The sequence below is a fragment of the Asparagus officinalis genome, chromosome 1, assembly GCF_001876935.1.
Source record: "Asparagus officinalis chromosome 1, Aspof.V1, whole genome shotgun sequence".
NCBI lineage: Eukaryota > Viridiplantae > Streptophyta > Magnoliopsida > Asparagales > Asparagaceae > Asparagus > Asparagus officinalis.
The window spans coordinates 81,038,938-81,058,308 of NC_033794.1; the positions used below are offsets into that span (position 1 = coordinate 81,038,938).

Genomic DNA, 19,371 nt, shown 5'->3' on the forward strand with positions numbered 1-19,371 from the left:
TTATATCTGGACTCTAACCATGAAAGTGTTGAGTGTACGAACATAGCGGAAGTTTGAATGAGTTAAACCGGAAAGAATTTCGGTGATCCTACCGTCAATTAGTCTGAACAGTGGGGGATTTTTGTGATGGAATACTGTGAGTCATTAACAAAAGAGTGTTTGGAAATCACAGTGGGAGTTTAGTATTTATCACTTTATTCGTAATGATCGGGTTATCCCTAAGAATATTACATTTAACATTCTTTTGAGAACTTCCCGTTACATAAATTATCCACCCCCAGCTTTCTTTACAAAACTAGGTCCAATGAGGAGTACGTTGTCCTCAGTTATATGTTCGGGTTATCCTTAAGAATATAAGATTCTCTAGGAACTTCCCGAGAAAGAAATGAAACAGTTTAGACTCATATACCTGTTGGAGTATTGAGAAGCAGTTTATACTCGTATACTCTTCGGAGTGTTGCCATTCTCATTTGGCTTATCCCAGTGTTATGACACCGGCTTCGACCAAGGTTTAGATGCTATTCTTGAGAGCAAAGTAATCATTGGTGGGATGAAGGACCCTCCTGTGGTACGCACAATACTTTGGATTCGTCATGTTATCAGCTTCCTCCTTATTTATGATAGGTGGTAGCTTGATCTTCTTATTTTCAATGAGGGATTTGAAGATGGCTGGAACGTCTTCGTCCTTAAAGGAGTACTCTTTTTGGAGTCTTAAACCCGAAGTCTTCTGCTGTCTTCGGGGTTGCTGTTACGATGTCTGATTAGCGTCAACAGCTGCTACATGTGTTTTCCCTCTACCACGGGAGACGAAATTTGATTTTAGAGAGTTAGCCGTCCGTTGTCTTCTTGCGGTTTTCTTCCTTCTAAGGAAGCGTTCGGCCTGCTCTCCACGCACCTTCAATTATTTCCAGTTGTTGGACGGTGCTACTCCCATAACTTCCAACACGTCCAAGGAGAGATTGTTGTGACAGGTTTGGAGGATGAAGTCCTTTGTGATCGGATCTCGGCAGTTCATCGCCTTATTCCGGAAGCGCTTGACGAAGTCGTCGACCGTTTCATCGTCTTCTTACTTCTCATCAAAGAGTGTCCTGATTGACACTTCGGCATCATCATCAAAGAAGTGAGCGAGGAACAGGCTCTCCAGGTCTTCCCAGCTATTAATACTTTCGGACTTAAGACGGTGATACCAATCGAAGGCGGGCCCGCAAAGAGTGCCAATGAATGACCGAACCATTAAGACTTTATTGCCGGAGATCATACCCAAGTGGGACTTGAAGTAGATCAGATGTTGAGTGGGCGAACCCTTTCCATCAAACATCGTGAAGTTAATCAGCTTGAACTTCGTCGGGTATGCTATTGAATCCCACTCTCTCGGGTAAGGACACAGAATTCTGGACTTCTTTACCTCTCGATCAGACATCAGGGCGTTGACTTTTCTCTCGAGGTCCTTCATCTTTTCGTCTTCGTCTATATCATACTTTGGACGACTTGTGAGGAGAACAACGGGGCCATCCCCAGTGTTGTCGTTTTCAGTGGGGCCACCCCTAATGTTCTGGTCAACGGGAGGGTTATCAGCATTGAGGTGTTCATCCAAATCTGAATCGCTACCTGCTTGGTCAGCACAGTTATGACGGTTGGATTCACCGAACTGATTGGACAGAGCCTAAATTTATTGGTCATGCTCTTCCCTCATTCGTAGCATAGCCATTTCCATTTCGATCTTGAATGAGGTATTAATCATAAACACTTCGTGGGATTATCCCGGACTAGATACCGTATTATCAGAAGTAATTATCGAGTTAGCATCTGATGCTTCATCATCTGATGATAAACCTCTATGCATTCTCTTGTAGTCCCTACGTCTAGTGGTCCCTACGCGTAGCCGAGTCAGACGATGCGATACGAGAGGGTCAAAACTAGAAGGTCGAATCGACTTTCCCTTATCAGCCATGTTAATTGTGACTTCTAGAAGTTCGTTATCATGAACAGCCGATCGCTTCTTATGAAGACGCTTTGGTTTGGACTTAGCTATTCCGTTGGAGATCCTCTCGAATACCGAGACCCTCTGCGAAGTGGTCTTGGAGCAACTACACGCTGATAATACTACCCTGATAATCTTAGCGCACGGACAGTGAGGGTCCGCTTTCTGGGTACTTCTCTTTCAAGATTTGTTCGTACCCCCTGCCAAATAATACAACTCATCGGTCAGATGACCGGAGCAATCTATCGGGTGTTGACACGACTCCCCTAGTATAACGTTGTCATCGTCAGATGAATACATTTCTTTCAGGGGATTTGCTACTTTATTAGCATTCTCAAGAGTCACGTGTTTAGAACTACGCTTTTGGGAGCGCAGGATCTCAACAGGCTCCTGGTTTTGGATACACACCCCCAGGCGGGTGGAAACTGGAGTTTTCCCTTTATGAGAAGGTTTGAAATTGTTGTGAGGGTGTGCACAACCCCCAGCTCGACGAGTCGCTCGAGGTTCAATCACTGGACCCAAGCGTTCTTTGATCAGAACTTTGTTTCGATCCTCGTGCAAATGACCCAGGCGATCAACCATCCTCACTTTGAATCGGGATAAATCCACGCTGTCGCGGGGCTCCACCGTAGGTACAAACTCGAAGGAATCGATGAAATTGGTGTAGAACGTCTTCTGTCTTGACCCTGACGCGGGTCAGACTTGGGCGACCCACGGGTTTGAGGGTCAGATTTGGGTGACCCGCAAAGTGGAGGATCGGATTTGAGTGACATGCAAATTGGCGGGTCGGCTTTGGGTGACCTGCGAATTAGCGGGTCGGCTCTGGGTGACCTGCGAATTGACGGGTCGGATTCGAGTGACCTACGAATTAGCGGGTCGGATTCAAGTGACCTGCGAATTGGCGGGTCAGATTCGAGTGATCCGCACGCCGGCGGGTCAGATTTGAGCGACTCACATTTTTCGATCTTTTCGACCGTCGTCTTATACTTTGGCCTCCAAACTTTGTGTAGTTTTTATGGCTTTTTTTTCCCCTCTGGCTTCTTTCCCACTTCTTCCCTCTGCAACTTTTTGGCCTCTTGCGTAAGAATTCCCACGTGCACAAGCAGTGCGCGACGCTTTTTGATCCGCTCCTCAAGAGTTGAATGGGTTCTTTTGACTTGTACCCATTCACTTGTTGATGATTTGGAGGAGAGGGCATTTGTTCGCTGTTGGGGCACTTAGCGTTGCCTAATTTTCAGATCCGCCTCATAACGGATCCTGTCAATTGACTCCAAAGCTCTAGCGAGTTGGCGTGTGAGGTGTTGGTGCTGCCTTTGGTGAGCTCTCTTTGATAAAGTAGGTGCGCCTTCTGAACTTAACTCCTTGATTGAGGACGAGTTTAGATCTGCAGATCCGGACTCGTTAGAGGCCAGAAGGGCGTTGCAAGGTTCAGCTAATGCAACAACGGGGGCATTGATCTTCCTACAGTTGCGAGAAGTGGAGAATCTGGAGGAGGAGGACAAGAGGTATTCTTCATACTTCTGTTGGTCGAAGTCGTATTCGACCACCTCTTCAACCGGGATCTTAATCATCGGTTGCGACACGACGGCCTCGGCAGCGAGACCGTTGGCTCCCACTGTGGTCACCAGTTTGTTTGTATCAAAATTTGATGTATTCATTGCAGTATTCATTACAACTTCAGTCGTTATAATAAAAATAAAAAGATAGTCTTTTTATAAGACACTTACACAATGAAAACAAAAAATTACAACACTTGTCAAAACAAACGCAGGGAGATCGTTTATCGATCTTCTGCTTGCATAGGTGTCTTCACCTGTGCCGGGGTTTATCCATGGACGACCGTCGATTAGATCCGGTTGTTGAAAATTAGGCAGAGTTTCACCTTCACCGAGGGAGTATTTGATTTGAAGCGCTGAAATCGACCAAGCAAAATCAGGGCTCTTCTCGAGATTAAGACCAAGTATAATCTCAAGGAACGGACGGACGAGGTTCAGATCCTTCGAATAGCTCCTTCTTTATATCGGAGTTCGCTGGGATCTGATTTGCCTTTGCTGAAATTCGTGCTCCCTAACTCCTCAATCCAGTAGCACCTCCACGTCTTGATAATAAATCGCCCCTGCTGAAAGGAGGACCCGATCTCGTATTTATAAGCTTCGGAAGCGGTTATTTGGATAAGAACAAGTGATTTGGCCTTATCTTCAGTTAATAACAGCCTAACCACATTTGAAGATGATATCTAGGCAGTTAAGAACCTCTAGAACAGATAAATCCCGCGAAAACTGCTTTAAAACCGCCAAAACACGTTTCAGGCTCTGGACTACGCAGCGCGGGTCAGACAGATCTGACCCGCGCTTGCGCGGGTCAGATCAAATCCGACCCACGTGCTCCAATCCGACCCGCGCTTGGGCGGGTCGAACAGATCCGACCCGCGCTTGCGCGAGTCAGTCTGTTCTGTCCCGTGCTAGCGCGGGTCCGTCGCTTCTGTCGAACTTGTATGTTTTCTGACTTTTCTGATTTTTCGGGATTTTTAGTTTCCCTGTTTTGCGTGATTGATCATCTTGTTAATTTGTATACTCCGCGCGAGTAGACCGATACGCGCGAGTTTGACCGATGAGACCGATTTGACCAACGTGTGCGAGTTGATTGTTGGGCGCGCGTTTAATTGATGTGCGCGAGTTGATTGACGTGTGCGAGCGAATTGATTTGACGCACGTGAGCTGATTGGTCCAGGCGGGCCACTTGACGTTTTCCGTTGTGGTGGTTCGTTATCATGTCATCAACGGTTTGCCTATTCGCTTCATGCTCTTGTCGGCGTCGGATAATCCTCTTCGACTCAGATAATGACGTTCATCGTCTTCTCTTTGTCTTGTGTTATATTCGGGGACCTATAGGTAATTTTTGACGCCTACATGTAGTACTCTGACGCTCTTATTGTTTCTCTTTTTATTTTCTAATTACTTTCAGACAACAGCTCAGAGTTCCAGAGAGTCGCACGATGACGGACTTCCATCATAGTCGACATCACATATTTTTAGTAGATGAGACTCCACCATAGTTGATATTTTCTTTAGAACATTTAGAGTTTTGTATTTCATCTTGTAAAGGTTGTGTGCCTTAGTTTATTTTTAGTTGAGTCATATTGAGATACTTCACATTTATTTCAGACTTTAGTTGTATTTAGATTATTCAATTGAGACATGATTATATTTATTAGATATCTCTTTCTATATCATGTTTAATGCCTTTATTTTTTGTATTTTACCTGTTTTGTACCGACACTTGTTATTGATTCCACTAGAGAGATATTACTGTGATGGTGAAACGTGTTGATGGGTGCATGGTACTTGGTACTTGGTAGAGTTAGTTAGAGTGGAGAAAAAATTCTATCAATACTCCCCAATCAAGTCTCCCCTTTATACCGCCGATGCTGCGAAATTTAAAAATAAGTTTATGAGTTTTATAGAGAGTAATTGGATGTTGGGGAAATTAGAGCACCATGAACTTGTGTCAGTTGTCGCTCCTCAACAAGGGTCGTATGTGTTTCATGCAATTCTTTTGTAACAACTTATTTTTTTCTCAAAGTCATTTTCAATATCGTAATTTTTTTTTCCAAATGTATGACCTTAGATCGTAGGATCTTTATGATTGAATTTATTAGTGGCATTATCAAAAAGAGATCGATAACAATCTCACAAGCAGAGTGTGAAAAGTACAGAGCAAAGTTTTGTGCAGCTTTCTTGTATGCACGCAATTCACCGTATTTGTGGCGATTGTAAAACCACAGTTCTAACTATGTAATTCACATGTTTTGGATTTTTTTGGCACTTTTTTATGTTATAATTCATTCAGAGGCGAGGTCTCATTTAGCAATGGCTACTTCTCTTACTGTTGATGATGATGCTGAGTAAAGATCATGCTTCTCTATAATTTTTCTAAATATTTTTTTCTTTTTTTTCCTTGGTTGTTGTTGTGTATGCGAATATGTGGATGTGGATGTGGATGATATTCCTTTTTCTATTGTAAGTATAGTTTATACTTGTATATTTTACAAGTCTACTTGGTTGTCTGGATATTGCCTTTTTATGAATGTTGAAGAATTTTTCTTGGTTGTTGTTGTATAATTACACTTTGGAGACAAATTTTACATTGGATGAAATTACCTGCTATAGATAAACGCCCAATTGAGAGACAGAAAACATTCACCAAAGGGCAGTTATTGCAATAATTTTTGTAACTCCTTATTCAAATTTTGTAACTCTTTAGTCTAGTTTTGTACCTAGTTATTAAAGTTTTGTAACTCATAGTTCTGGAAAAAAAATTATAACTCCTTATTCAATTTTTATAACTCTTTAGTTTAGTTTTATACCCAGTTATTGAAGTTTTGTAACTCATAATTCTAGGGAAAAAATTGTAACTTCTTAATCAAATTTTGTAACTCTTTAGTTTAGTTTTATACCCAGTTATTGAAGTTTTGTAACTCATAATTCTGGGAAAAAATTGTAACTTCTTAATCAAATTTTGTAACTCTTTAGTCTAGTTTTGTACCTAGTTATTAAAGTTGTGTAACTCATATTTCTGGAAAAAAAAATTGTAACTCATTATTCAAATTTTGTAACTCTTTAGCCAATTTTGTACCTAGTTATCAAAGTTTTGTAACTTATAGTTCTGGAAAAAAATTGTAACTCCTTATTTAAATTTTATAACTCTTTAGTCTAGTTTTGTATCCGTTATTAAAATTTTGTAATTCATAGTTCTGAAAAAAAATTTGTAACTCCTTATTCAAATTCTGTAACTCTTTAGTCTAGTTTTGTACCCAGTTCCTAAAGTTTTGTAACTCATAGTTATGGAAAAAACTTTGTAACTCCTTATTCAGTTTTTATAGCTCTTTAGTCCAGTTTTGTATCCAGTTATTAAAGTTTTGTAACTCTTAGTTTTGGAGGAAAAAAGTTTGTAACTCCTTATTCAAATTTTGTAACTCTTTAGTCCAGTTTTGTACCTAGTTATTGAAGTTTTGTAACTCATAGTTCTAGAAAAATATTTTGTAACTCCTTATTCATTTTCTGAAACCCTTTAGTTCAGTTTTGTCCCTAGTTATTGAAATTTTGTAACTCATAGTTCTGAAAAAAATTATGTAACTCCTAATTCATTTTTGTCCCCAGTTATTAAAATTTTGTAACTCATAGTTCTGGAAAAAAAAATATGTAACTCTTTATTTATTTTTTGTAACTCTTTAGTCCAATTTTGTACCTAGTTATTGAAGTTTTATAACTCACAGTTCTGAAAAAATTATGTAACTCCATATTCATTTTTTTATAACTCTTTAGTCTAGTTTTGTACCCAGTTATTGAAGTTTTATAACTCAAAGTTCTGGAAAAAAATCATGTAACTCATTATTCCTTTTTTGTAACTCTAAAGGCACATATAACCAAACAGTTCAAAAAACACATAATTGCATCCATACAGATATAACTTTAGTTCAAATTATCACATTATACTGAAACACATGATTAATCCATACAACCACATTATCAACTCACAAACTTAAGGTACACACGGTTCAAAGAACATATAATTGCATTTATACATACATAACTTTAGTTCAAATTATCACATTATTCCAAAACACATGATTAATCCATACAACCACATTATCATCTCGCAAACTTAAGGTACACACGATTCAAAAGAACACATGATTGCATCCATACATACATAACTTTAGTTCACATTATCACATTATTCCTAAACACATGATTATGTTTGTAACTCAAGGAAATACGCTTGCAAACTACTTTCCCTCCATTAACTTTCTCGACCTCCACCTACAACATTTTTCATCTACAAAAAAATTGTAACTTTATCATGACAAATGCATCAAAATGCAAAAAAAAAAAAACATCAAATTAAGATTAAATATAATACTTTAGGTAAAGGAAAACCCATTATATAATGTCCTTTTCCCTTGCAAAATCAACAAAATCTTTGCTTTTTTATACTCTTTTCTTATGCTATCTCCATTCCGAACTTAATTCTAGTACCTTGTGCTGTTCGTCCCTTCGTGGCAATGTGTTTATCTAGATCATGAATAGTGATTTGAGTTGCTTCCTCTATAAAGATGGGTATGAATGAAGTAGGCATATTATTGCTGGCATTGCTCTCATTTTCATTATCGTTAAGTTCCTTCTCTTTCTTATAATTCTTAACTTCTTCAAAAAATGAGTCTAAAAGAGCACTAAACTTATCATGAAGTGCACTTGAAGTCAATGTATCTTCTAGTACTTTGTTATATCTACTCCTAAGGGCCCAATATTTAATGATAGAGAGTTGGTCTTCACTATTTGTAATGTAATTTCTAACAACTCCGAAACTAACATGTCTTACATTAATTATCCATCGTTACATAATATATCTTGATGGAATTTCTAATACTTGCTTTTTTACTAAAATGTGCAAGTTATGTTTGCATAATATACCTTCCATCTCAAATCTCGCACAAGAGCATTTAATTCTTTTTTCTTTAGATGCATCAAATACAACATGATGCTTTACTATCTTCTTGTTTTAAGCCTCCCTATCTATTCCAAACGGCATAAGTATCACTTGCGCATCCTTCGACAACCTTTCATGAAGCATGGAGTAACTATCTTTGAGTTCTTTCTAAAAGATAGTAAACATATTCTTTGTATAATTCTCCCTAGCTTATTTTTCAATTGGATGTTTAATTGTCAAGTAGAAATTGAGTTTGTGAACTTAAAATCTTGCTCAAGTTCAGCGGCTCGTCAAGCACCGATGGCTCTATCATATTACTTAATAAAATCATGTAACTCGGTATTGACATTCACAAAATAATCAAAAAAACATTAATTCCCTCACTCCGCTGAGTAGATGTCATTCTTATAGTAAAAGTATCTTTAAGATACACAGGAGCCCAATGATCTTGATGATTGTATAAATTTACTAATCAACTCGTTTTATCTACACCAAACTTGTCCCTCATTTCTTCCCAACGCTTTTTAAAATTTTCTTTTGTTTTACTCAAATACTATTTGTTATACTTTATAGAAACTTCCTCACCGTAATCATTATGCATTGATTGAAAATTTTGTAAGGCATTCCTATGAATGTGCCAAGAATAAAAGTGATGGTGAGTTTGAGGAAAAACTTTATGAATTACACCATACATAGTTTTATCTTGATCAGTGATGATTGTTATAGGTGTTATACCCGACATACATTTTAGCCATTGGCTAAATAACCATATAAAGTCCTCCTCTATTTCATTGGTCAATAGTACACACCCAAATAGAGTAGATTATTGATGCTGGTTAACGTCCATAAATGGTACAAACGACAATTTTAAATTGTTTGTTCTATATGTAACATCAAAATAAACAACATCTCCAAATTACAAGTAAGAAGTCATTGCCCTACCATCCATCCAAAAAACACTTCTCATCGTCCCATCATTTTCTAAATCTAGTACAAACTAAAATTGAGGATCAGATACCTTTTTCTCTAAAAATTGACAAACTATGTTCACGCACTCATGGCCGACATTGTTTCTTCATTTAACTCTAAGACGATCTTGGTATTCTTGTTGAGTGAGAGATCCTTGTTCATTTCTATGAGCAACGTCTACAACCTTAAAAGTGGTAGAAGGCGTAAACATTGGTTGTCAAGAGTGTCTATCAACATTTTTATCGATTGAGATTGATAAAGCGTCTGATGTGAGTAATGCTTCTTTAAACGATCTGGGGTGATTAATGGATGACCATTATGATTACTAATAAAATTTCACACCACCCATTTTCTAGTGCTTCTATCAAGCCTAATAACCATCCTTACGTTGCATCCACATCTTGTATCGGACTTTTGAATTACATTCAGATCATCTTCTCTTTTATATTCTAAAAATTTAAAGCCTTCTTTGTCACATACAAAGGTTCTACATATGATTACATCTTTCTTTCTCGACCAAAATGTATGACTCTTGTGAAAACCAAATCCCTTAAGTCTGGCATATGCATTGTAGAAATTATAACATTCCTCATATGTAGAGAACTCCATTCCGATATATAGATCAACAACATGATTACCTTTGCCATTTTCAACACCAATAGGCTCATCAACATTCTCCTCATGCTTGGATGCCTATAAAAATAGAGAAAAAAACTTATGAAAAAAGACCCAATTCATGCTTAAAGATAACTATTTTGGTATATGTCATTAGTTAGTAGTACACTATAAACAATAAGATATTATCACCTAAGAGAAAAAACTTATCGTAGATAGTAGATCATGGTCCTCACCTTCAAGGTCAAGGGCTATAAGTTTTCTTCATCTTCATCCATTGTCGTATCATGTGAGAGAATTGTTGGAGTGTCTACACAAGCTATCAAATTATCACATATAAGAAGTTCAAAATCTTTAAAATTTTGTCATCAAGTTGATCTTTCAATTTCACTAAACAATTTCATTATCAAAGCACAAAAACTAAAATCAACCCTAATGAATAGTAGCTCAAATTGTACCAAATTCAAGATATAAGTTCGACTCTCAAATGAAATAAAATTATGATAGTTCAAATCAAATTTAAAGTTCATATCCAATTTAACAATAAACATATCCCAAAATCTAAACTCAAATATAATGCCCACTATTATACATTTCTTCAAAAGGTCATATTCATAGCAAAATTATATGAATATCTAGAACTCAAAAAAGTTCAGATCCAATTTAACAATAAACATATCCTAAAATCAACAAGAATTACAAGATAAAAATTCCCTAACTGAACTTACATAGCAAAATTATATGAAAATCTAGAACTCAAAAAATTATATGGATAACTTTGTTAAGCTAAAGGTCACCGAACTTCAAGGAGGAGATGGCGGTGGAGGTGTCAACATGTCGAGTAGATCTAAGGCGTAGAGGCATCAAGGAGGGATAATTAAGGTGGTGGAGCTTGTGGGTGAGCATCGAGCGGTCGAGGAGAGTGCGAGGCGATGTGGTCGAGGGGAGCTCGAGGCGAAGTGGGAACTCGAGGGAGTGGCAGGAGCGGCGGTGAAGAGAGAACTTGAGAAAGACGACGGGTGAAGAGGGTAAGGCGGGCAGCGACTACTCGACATGGGCAAAGGCTAAACTCAAGGTGACTACTTGACATGGCTATCAGGGAACACGACATAGAGGGGCTAGTGAATAGGGTGAGGTGAGGAGTGGCGGAAGCAAAGTAGGAACTCATGGGCGAGGTGAGCAGTAAGGCAGGGAGTCGTGAAGGATGAAGTTGTGTTGAAGGACGAACTCGAGGGTAAGACAGGGAGTGGCGGTGACAAAGTGGAACTCGCGAGCGGAATGGGCAGGGAGTCGGTGAAGGTGAAGCCATTGAGGCCAGAGAGAAGATCTTTAAGGGTGAACTCATGTGAAGCGCGAACCTCAAGGGGTGAGGTGGAGAGTGGTTGACGATGAACTTGAGGCTAATCTCATGGGCGAGGCAGGCAGTGAGGCGGGGAACGACCTTAGGAGAGGCTCGAGGGTGAACCTCGAGCTGGCAGGGAGCAGATCTCAAGGGCTGAACTCGTGTGAAGGACAACTCCAAGGGCAGGCCGGGGAGCGGGATGAGCTTCCGGTGATGAGGGAATGCCCTGAGATCTGATCTGAGATAAGAGTAAGGGGTAGAGATTTTGGGGGGATGAGTTTTTGAAATGAAGGGACCAGATCTTTGTTGAGGGTTAGATGATGGACGGCTTACATTGTGCATCCCTAGATGCACCCTAAGGAAGCCACTTTAGGGTCCATATACCTAATATATATATATATATTATATAATATATATATATATATAATATATATCTATATATTATATATAATATATATATTAATATATATATATATATATATATATATACTATATATATGTGTGTGTGTGTGTGTGGTTGTGTGTGTGGTGGTGTGTGTGTGTGTGTGTGTGTAAAAAAATAGGTGTGGTGTGTGTGGGTGTGTTGTGTGTGTGTTTTGAAAAATGGGTATGCTTGGTACAAAGTATAAATTGTTGCTTGGTATGAGCGTGCCATATTCCGATCTACTCAATTTCATCTATACCAACAGCTCCAACCCGTGTTGAATGTGCGACGCCGATTTTTAATGAGTGGAGTGAAATATGTCACGTCACTAACCAAGCATAAAAACTTATGCTTGGTACAAGTATACTAATTTTCTCTCTCTCTCTCTCTCTGCTCTCTCCTCTCTCTCTCTCCTCTATATATATATATATTATATTATATATATATATATATATATATATATATATATATATATATATAGAGAGAGAGAGAGAGAGAGAGAGTAAATTAGAGAAAACTTGGTAACCAAATTCTGCATTGAACGTTGGTAGTGAGGTGGCCAAATCACCTCCCTTACAATCACACCTTGAAAATGGAGGCATTCTTTTTAAAAGTAGGTTGAAATAGTGGTTGTGAAGGCTCGTCTCTTCAAAGGTGCCGATCAAGTTGTAGTATAGACATATGTCGAATCCCACAAGAATGGTGTTGTAGGAATTAATCAAAATTGGTTCTTAAGTTGTGTGTGTGACAATTTAGGAGTGATGAAAGAATGTGGTTGTGGAGAGATATGAGGAGAGTAGTTGTGACTATATGCAAATAAAAACTAAACTAAAGTGAGAGGGGAGGAAGAAAGATGAAAAAAATAGAAGGAAAGTGAAATCAAGAATCAAATAAAGAAAAATCAAGAATAAAGAGGAAAATCAAGAAAGTAAAAGATGGATGATTCAATTAAAGATATGAGGATTTATATATAAATATATATGAGAAAAATTGGTATGTTTGTACCAAGCACAAATTTTTGCGTTTGGTAGTAAGGTCGCATATTCCCCTTCACTCATTAAAATCGAGGCTCGCATTCACATGAGTTGGGAAGTGGTTGGGAATTGGAATGAGTGGATGTGAATAGGATACCTCACTATTGCCACGCCCCGGTTTTAAAATGCAATAACTTGGAACGTTGCTCGGCCGGCAATGCAACCATTCGGTCACATTCACACCTCTAGATCATCTTGTATATAAATATAAAGTCAAAACTACACCATAGAGCATGTAACTAAGACAATAAAAAATGTATAGATAAACGCCCCAGTTCCAAAATGTAAAAAGTTAGAACGTGACTCGGTTGGCAATCAACCATTCAGCCTTGTTCACGCCTCTAGATCATCATGTATATTGATATAAACCAAAACTATACCATAAAGCATGTAACTAAGACAATAAAAGAAATGTATAGATGAAAAAAATCTCCAAAAGGACGGAGTCCAAATACGAGTTTCACTACTATCCACAAAGAGTTAAAAAATTATATCATAGTCAAGAAAATGTCACATGTAACTCAAGAAAAAGTCTAAACCAAATAACTACCTAAACCAACTGAATTGAAGAACTGATAGAATAAATGGTGATCACTATAGCTGAGCATGCTCCTCGAAATACTCTCCGTCCTGCGAAGAAAGAACGAACCCCGAGTCTGGGCGCTCAAACCCCAGGAGAGTCAGAAAACTCCCAACAATCATGTAAAATAAAGAAATTGCGCGCGCGCAAGTGTATGTGGCAGGTATAAAAAAAAGAGATGAAATCTAAATTAAAGGTGACTAAAAGAAATGCTAATAGTAGATATTAAGAATAAGTTTATCACAAGGCATACACATATGTTATTATTATTTTATATGTTACTTGTATTAGTAGAGAATAGTATCATGTATATAAATCGGGTTCCCGTAAACCGTCCCGGAAACACGGCTTCAAGTCAGGATTGGCCCTTGACCCTTATATATAACTCCGGATTTCAAGGATGCGCATGAGCCTGCTTATCTACACATTATATTCTCCGTCCAATTCCCCTTAATAAACCCCACATTTATCTATTTATTTTAAGTGGTTGTGCATGAAATATTATTTATTAACCACAGAGTTACCATAGAATGACTTTCGTAAAATTTATGAAAATAGTTGTGACCCAAAACATGTCCAGTCAAGATGGGTGCATCATCTACTCAATATTATTATAATAATAGTAATAATCAAGAGAAACTACTCACATCGAGATATCGATGTCAAGGGTATAGGCATGCTATGATAACACGTTTATGAATCATATTTTGACAGGAGTCATCTTCATGCACAATCAACCCTATTAAATATCATTAGGTGATCAAACATACATCAAGTGATCCAACAAGCATCAAGAGATCAAACAATATCATCCTTCATCTTAACAAAAGAAAAAATAAATAATTAACATAATTATTTGTGTCAAAGCAGGCCAAACGGGTTTGATTTGATAGCATAAAAATCTATAAAACTGGTTTTAGTAAGCAAAAGGCCCAAAAGAGTCTGAAATTTGAGTTTTAGACCCAAACGGGTCTAGTATTTTAAGTTATAAACCCAACCTGGTCTAGAAATTTAAGTTTTAGACCCAAACGAGTATAGTATTTTGAGTTATAAATCCAAACGGGTCTAAAAATTTGATATTGGATCCTAACCGGGTCAAACGGGTCTGTAATTTAAATTATAAACCCAAATGGGTCGGGTCTGGAAATTGATATTGGATCCTAACCGGGCCAAATAGATCTGTAATTTGAATTATAAACCCAAACATGTTTGAAATTGATATTGGAACATCCTAACCAGGTTAAACGAGTCTGTACTTTGAATTATAAACCCAAACGGGTCTGGAAATTGATATTGGATCCTAACCGGGTCAGGTTTGAGTTCATAACAGACCCAAATAGCTTTTGAAAAAATGAAGGGCAAAAGATTCGAACCCAAGAGCATTTAATTCTTTTTTCTTTAGATGCATCAAATACAACATGGTGCTTTACTATCTTCTTATTTTAAGCCTCCCTATCTATTCTAAACGGCATAAGTAGCACTTGCGCCATCCTTCGACAACCTTTCACGAAGCATGGAGTAACTATCTTTGAATTCTTTCTGAAAGATAGTAAACATATTCTTTGTATAATTCTCTCTAGCTTATTTTTCAATTGGATGTTTAATTATCAAGTAGAAATTGAGTTTGTGGACTTCAAATCTTGCTCAAGTTCAGCGGCTCGTCAAGCTCCGATGGCTTTTGTTGGGTCCCTTTTGTTTTGATGATGATTTATAAATAATTTACATCTAATGTTATTTGTCTAGTGATTGTATTTTGTATCTATTCTAGGCAAATAATATATTGGAGGATGGATGGAATCGAGCCATAACGATCATATCCAATGGAGGTTGGCGGAATAGTGGAGTGAAGCAATGCAATTCAAGTTGAAGATCCAAGTACAAGCTTCATCCGCAAAGTATACCAAGAAGAGCTTCGTTGAAGATCACAAGCTTGGGTATAATAGTTTATAATGTTTGTAGTATAGGTTTATACTTGTGTGTTAATATTTTAAGCTCATATTATTCACACACACGTATTTGATGATTTTATCAAAATATAGTTCTTTTGATAAAATATTATTTTATTAGTTTATAGACTTCAACATCACTTTATACATGGTTTATCAAAGTCTATAAAATCATTTTGTAATGTTTTAAAACATGTTTTAGTAAAAATGACAAAAACAAGTGTTTCATGTTTTCATGTTTTGGACTAGTTTTGTAAAATAAAGAGTTTTCACAAATATGAAGTGCAATTCCAAAAATTCTTTTTTGTGATATGTTCAATTACATGTTTATAAATATTTCCAAAGTTTCATAAATTTTGGAATTTATTTGCTATTTTTAAAGGCACTTCAAAAATCAGTTTTTTAGTTTTAAACAAGCTGATAGTGTGTTATCAGTCGACTGATCAGTCGACTGATGATTTTAGTCGACTGATGATTTCAGTCAATTGACGAATGTGCCTGGAATCCTAATTTTCCTCTCTGCTTTGTTTCAGTCGACTGATCAGTCGACTGATGTGTCAACTGATGTCATGTTTACAGTTTCCAGATTTTTGGTTCTTGACCAGTTTACAAAATAAATTATTTCTAAGTGATATTTACAAAATTCTTTCTCTAACATGTTCACATACATGTTTAGAAACTTCCATAAAACTTTCATGATTTTACATGATTTTTGGAGTTTTGATTTGAAAAGAAATTCTAGTTTGCCAAATGTTTCTAGTAGACCACATGTTTTTTTAAATGTGAAGTTTGTAGTAGATTTGATCATTTGGCCAAATTTTATTTTGATTTAAGAAGAGTTTCTCGTTTGCAAAATAATTTTAAAGAACAACCTATTTTTGTAAATGAGTCCCGTGCACAACCGTTTGGTCAACACAAACCATTTCAACCCTTTCATTGTACTTATTGCAACCGGAAGGGTCATTTACATAATTTTTATTTTGACCGTGTTCATGCACCATATGTGCCCAAGAGGGTTCATAACCCTAGGGCTTTGAGTTTTAATGATAGGGGTCATGTCCCTAAGTTTTCCGGCACCAAAAGTTCTTGGGTGCCAAAATAAAATTAATGATATTTATGTTGTGTTTTCTAGATTTTAGGATTTTATTTGTTTTCAAACATATATATACTGTAAAACCCCGAAAATTTGAATATAGTATGATAAATAATTATAAATATGTTATATAGTTAAAATAATGTATTTTGATATTTGAGTATGATATGAATTGATTTGAGATCAATTTAATGTATATTTGTGAATATATGAGTGTAAATAAACAAAACATGCACAAAGGCCAAGAGTGAAAATCTGGGAATTTTGACCAGTTGAGCGTTTCTATATTTTTAACACTTATTCATTAAGAATCTGGAAAAGTGTATAATACCAAAGTTGTAGGTATCTTCAAGATCTTTCCAACAAATCTTAGATCACCTTATTCCGAGATCATATGAGAAAGTTATAGCCAAAATACCGAAGAGAATGTTCCTAGTCAGACTGAATTTCCAGTTTCGGGTTTCGGGTTTGCTGCTATATATATACATGTTATATCACGAAAATCACCTCTTTTCTTCTGTTTTACAAACCCTAGCAGCCCCCCTCTTCTCTCCCAAACCCTAGATCCGTTCTTGGTGATTTTTGAGGAGTCTCGAAGGGTTTAGCGGGATTTGGAGCGATTCTATCGAAGGAGGAGCATGCTCACGCGTGTTCAGGAGTTCTACAATACCCCCTCAGGCGAGTAACATCTCGCCCAATCCTCTCCCATGTTTTTAAAAGTTTACAAACGTTTTTCATGAGTTTTATTGAGCCTAAGACTTATTTTCAAGTATAAATTAATGCTCTTATTAGGGTGAATGCTAGAAATCATGTGTTTCAGATTTGAAAACCTCACCAACGAGTTTTTGATAAAAACCCAGATCTGGAGTTTTATTTAAAGAATAAAAATATGAGTTTTATTTTGATTTAATGCTTTCTTTCATGTATAGGAGTTAAATATGAGTTTTAACCTACAAGAGAATCGTTTCTCATGATAAATATGTTTTTCTCACTGTATCATAGTCTAGAATTGATAGCTATAAAGATGTAGATCAGTGTAATGGAAGGATGGATCGATTTGGCGAATTTAACTTGTGATATATGCAGATTTCAGCCCGTAAGTCGACTCACGACTCATCACGAGTCGACTCATCAGGTTGAGTCGACCCATGACTGTCATGAGTCGACTCACAAAGTCAATCCCTGTTATTCATTTGTGTCTGCTGAGTCGACTCGTCAGTTCATGAGTCGACCCATGAGTCATGAGTCGACTCATAGCTGATTATGAGTCGACTCATCGAAGTTTTTCCTATTTCGTTGTGTTTCTGCTTGATCACCTACTGTGCTTATACTTTCATACAGTGTTCATATATGATCGAGGGTTCCGTTTATCATTTTTGAACATGAGAAGTTGCCTTGTTTATCGGGTATTAAATTGTAGTATTTATGATTTCATCTACACATGTAAGATAACATTTCTGACACAAGCTTAGATCTGTACAGCGAGGCATGTACAAGGGTAGAATATGTATACCTATACTATTAGTATTCCATGTTTCATACACACAGTCCTCGTGTTGGACTATAATCCATTAAAGTCCTCGTGTGGACTATAATCCATTTGAGTCCTCGTGTTGGACTATAATCTATTACAGTCTTATGTTGGATAATTGCTAAACCTTGAGTATGTTTCTTAACCGAGTTTGGAACACGACATATTATATGAAGCTGGGACATGATAGCTACCTAGGCTGGACATGACATTTATTGTAGCTTTGACACGTTTAAATTGTATCGGTAGAGATGGGTTTGATTTTCTTTTCTTTATTGTTTCTTGTGTAAAACCTCGGGTTTAGTATTTAGGAATTTACAATTTGAGATACAAAGTATATACATGAGGGTTTCCTTGTTTGGATTATTTCGCTCGACGTACCTATGCTCGTGTTGTAATTTCCTAAGTACTAAAACCCACTATTGTTAGTATAAATAATTTTATATTTTTATATATCAACTGTATTTTCATATACAACGAGCCCTACCCCTTGGGGTTGGTTGTGATGTTGCTCGCTAGCGCTTTGACGCTCGTTGTCCCTCCCCCTTTCAGGTAACGAGCCCGGAGCCCGGAGAGTCGCAGGTTGAGGGCGATTCTTATTAGTGCCCATTTATCCTCTTATTAGATGTATTTCATTTTTGTACTCCACTCGAGATATTTTTAGACTTGAGAGATTTATATTCTAGAGTTGTAAAGGCTGTGTGCCTTATTTCATGTATTAGATATTTTGTATTTTGAGACATGTTGAGATCTCCAAACTGTTATTATTCATTTCAGACATTGACTTTGTATTCCAGCTTATTTGGTTGATGAGATGTATTAATCCGAAATCTATCATTTCATCATGTGTTTATTATAAAATCTTTTACTTGCTTTGTACCTACACCTGTTGTTGATTCCACTAGAGAGATAGTAATTGTGATGGTGAAACATGTTATTGCACGGTGTGGTGCATGGCAGGTTTGACATTCTTGGTTTCACCCTGGACTGCAGCCTTGAGTGAACCCAGGGGCGTCATAGTTGGTATCAGAGCTCTAGTTCCAGTATCCTTAGGATCATCCTGTGTCGAGTCGTGGAACTAGGATAGAGTTTCTTAGGATTCATGTATAGAGTCCACTAAGGATTTCCTAGTATGAGTGAGGACGGTATCTGCGTATATCTCAAAATTCGAGAATGTTTTTTTATGATAACTATTTTATGTTGATTAAAGGTATTTGCGTGAATACTATGTGTTATGAATTCGTATTGTGATACGTTATATATATATATATGTACTTTTGCTATCTCATTTACTATGATAATTAAGCATTCCTTTTTTATATTATAAATATCAAAACGAGAATGTGGTCGAGGTAAAACTCGTACCT

At 37.1% G+C, this 19,371-nt stretch overlaps 1 protein-coding gene across 1 annotated transcript in view; it reads right to left on the minus strand.

Moving 5' to 3' along the window:
• LOC109836485 (protein FAR1-RELATED SEQUENCE 5-like) overlaps positions 9,776-19,371 on the minus strand; it is a 36,603-nt gene continuing 27,007 nt past the window's right edge. Inside the window, exon 3 of the mRNA XM_020404394.1 lies at positions 9,776-10,132. Within this exon, the coding sequence (XP_020259983.1) occupies positions 9,776-10,132 (357 nt within the window). The remainder of the gene's footprint in view (positions 10,133-19,371) is intronic.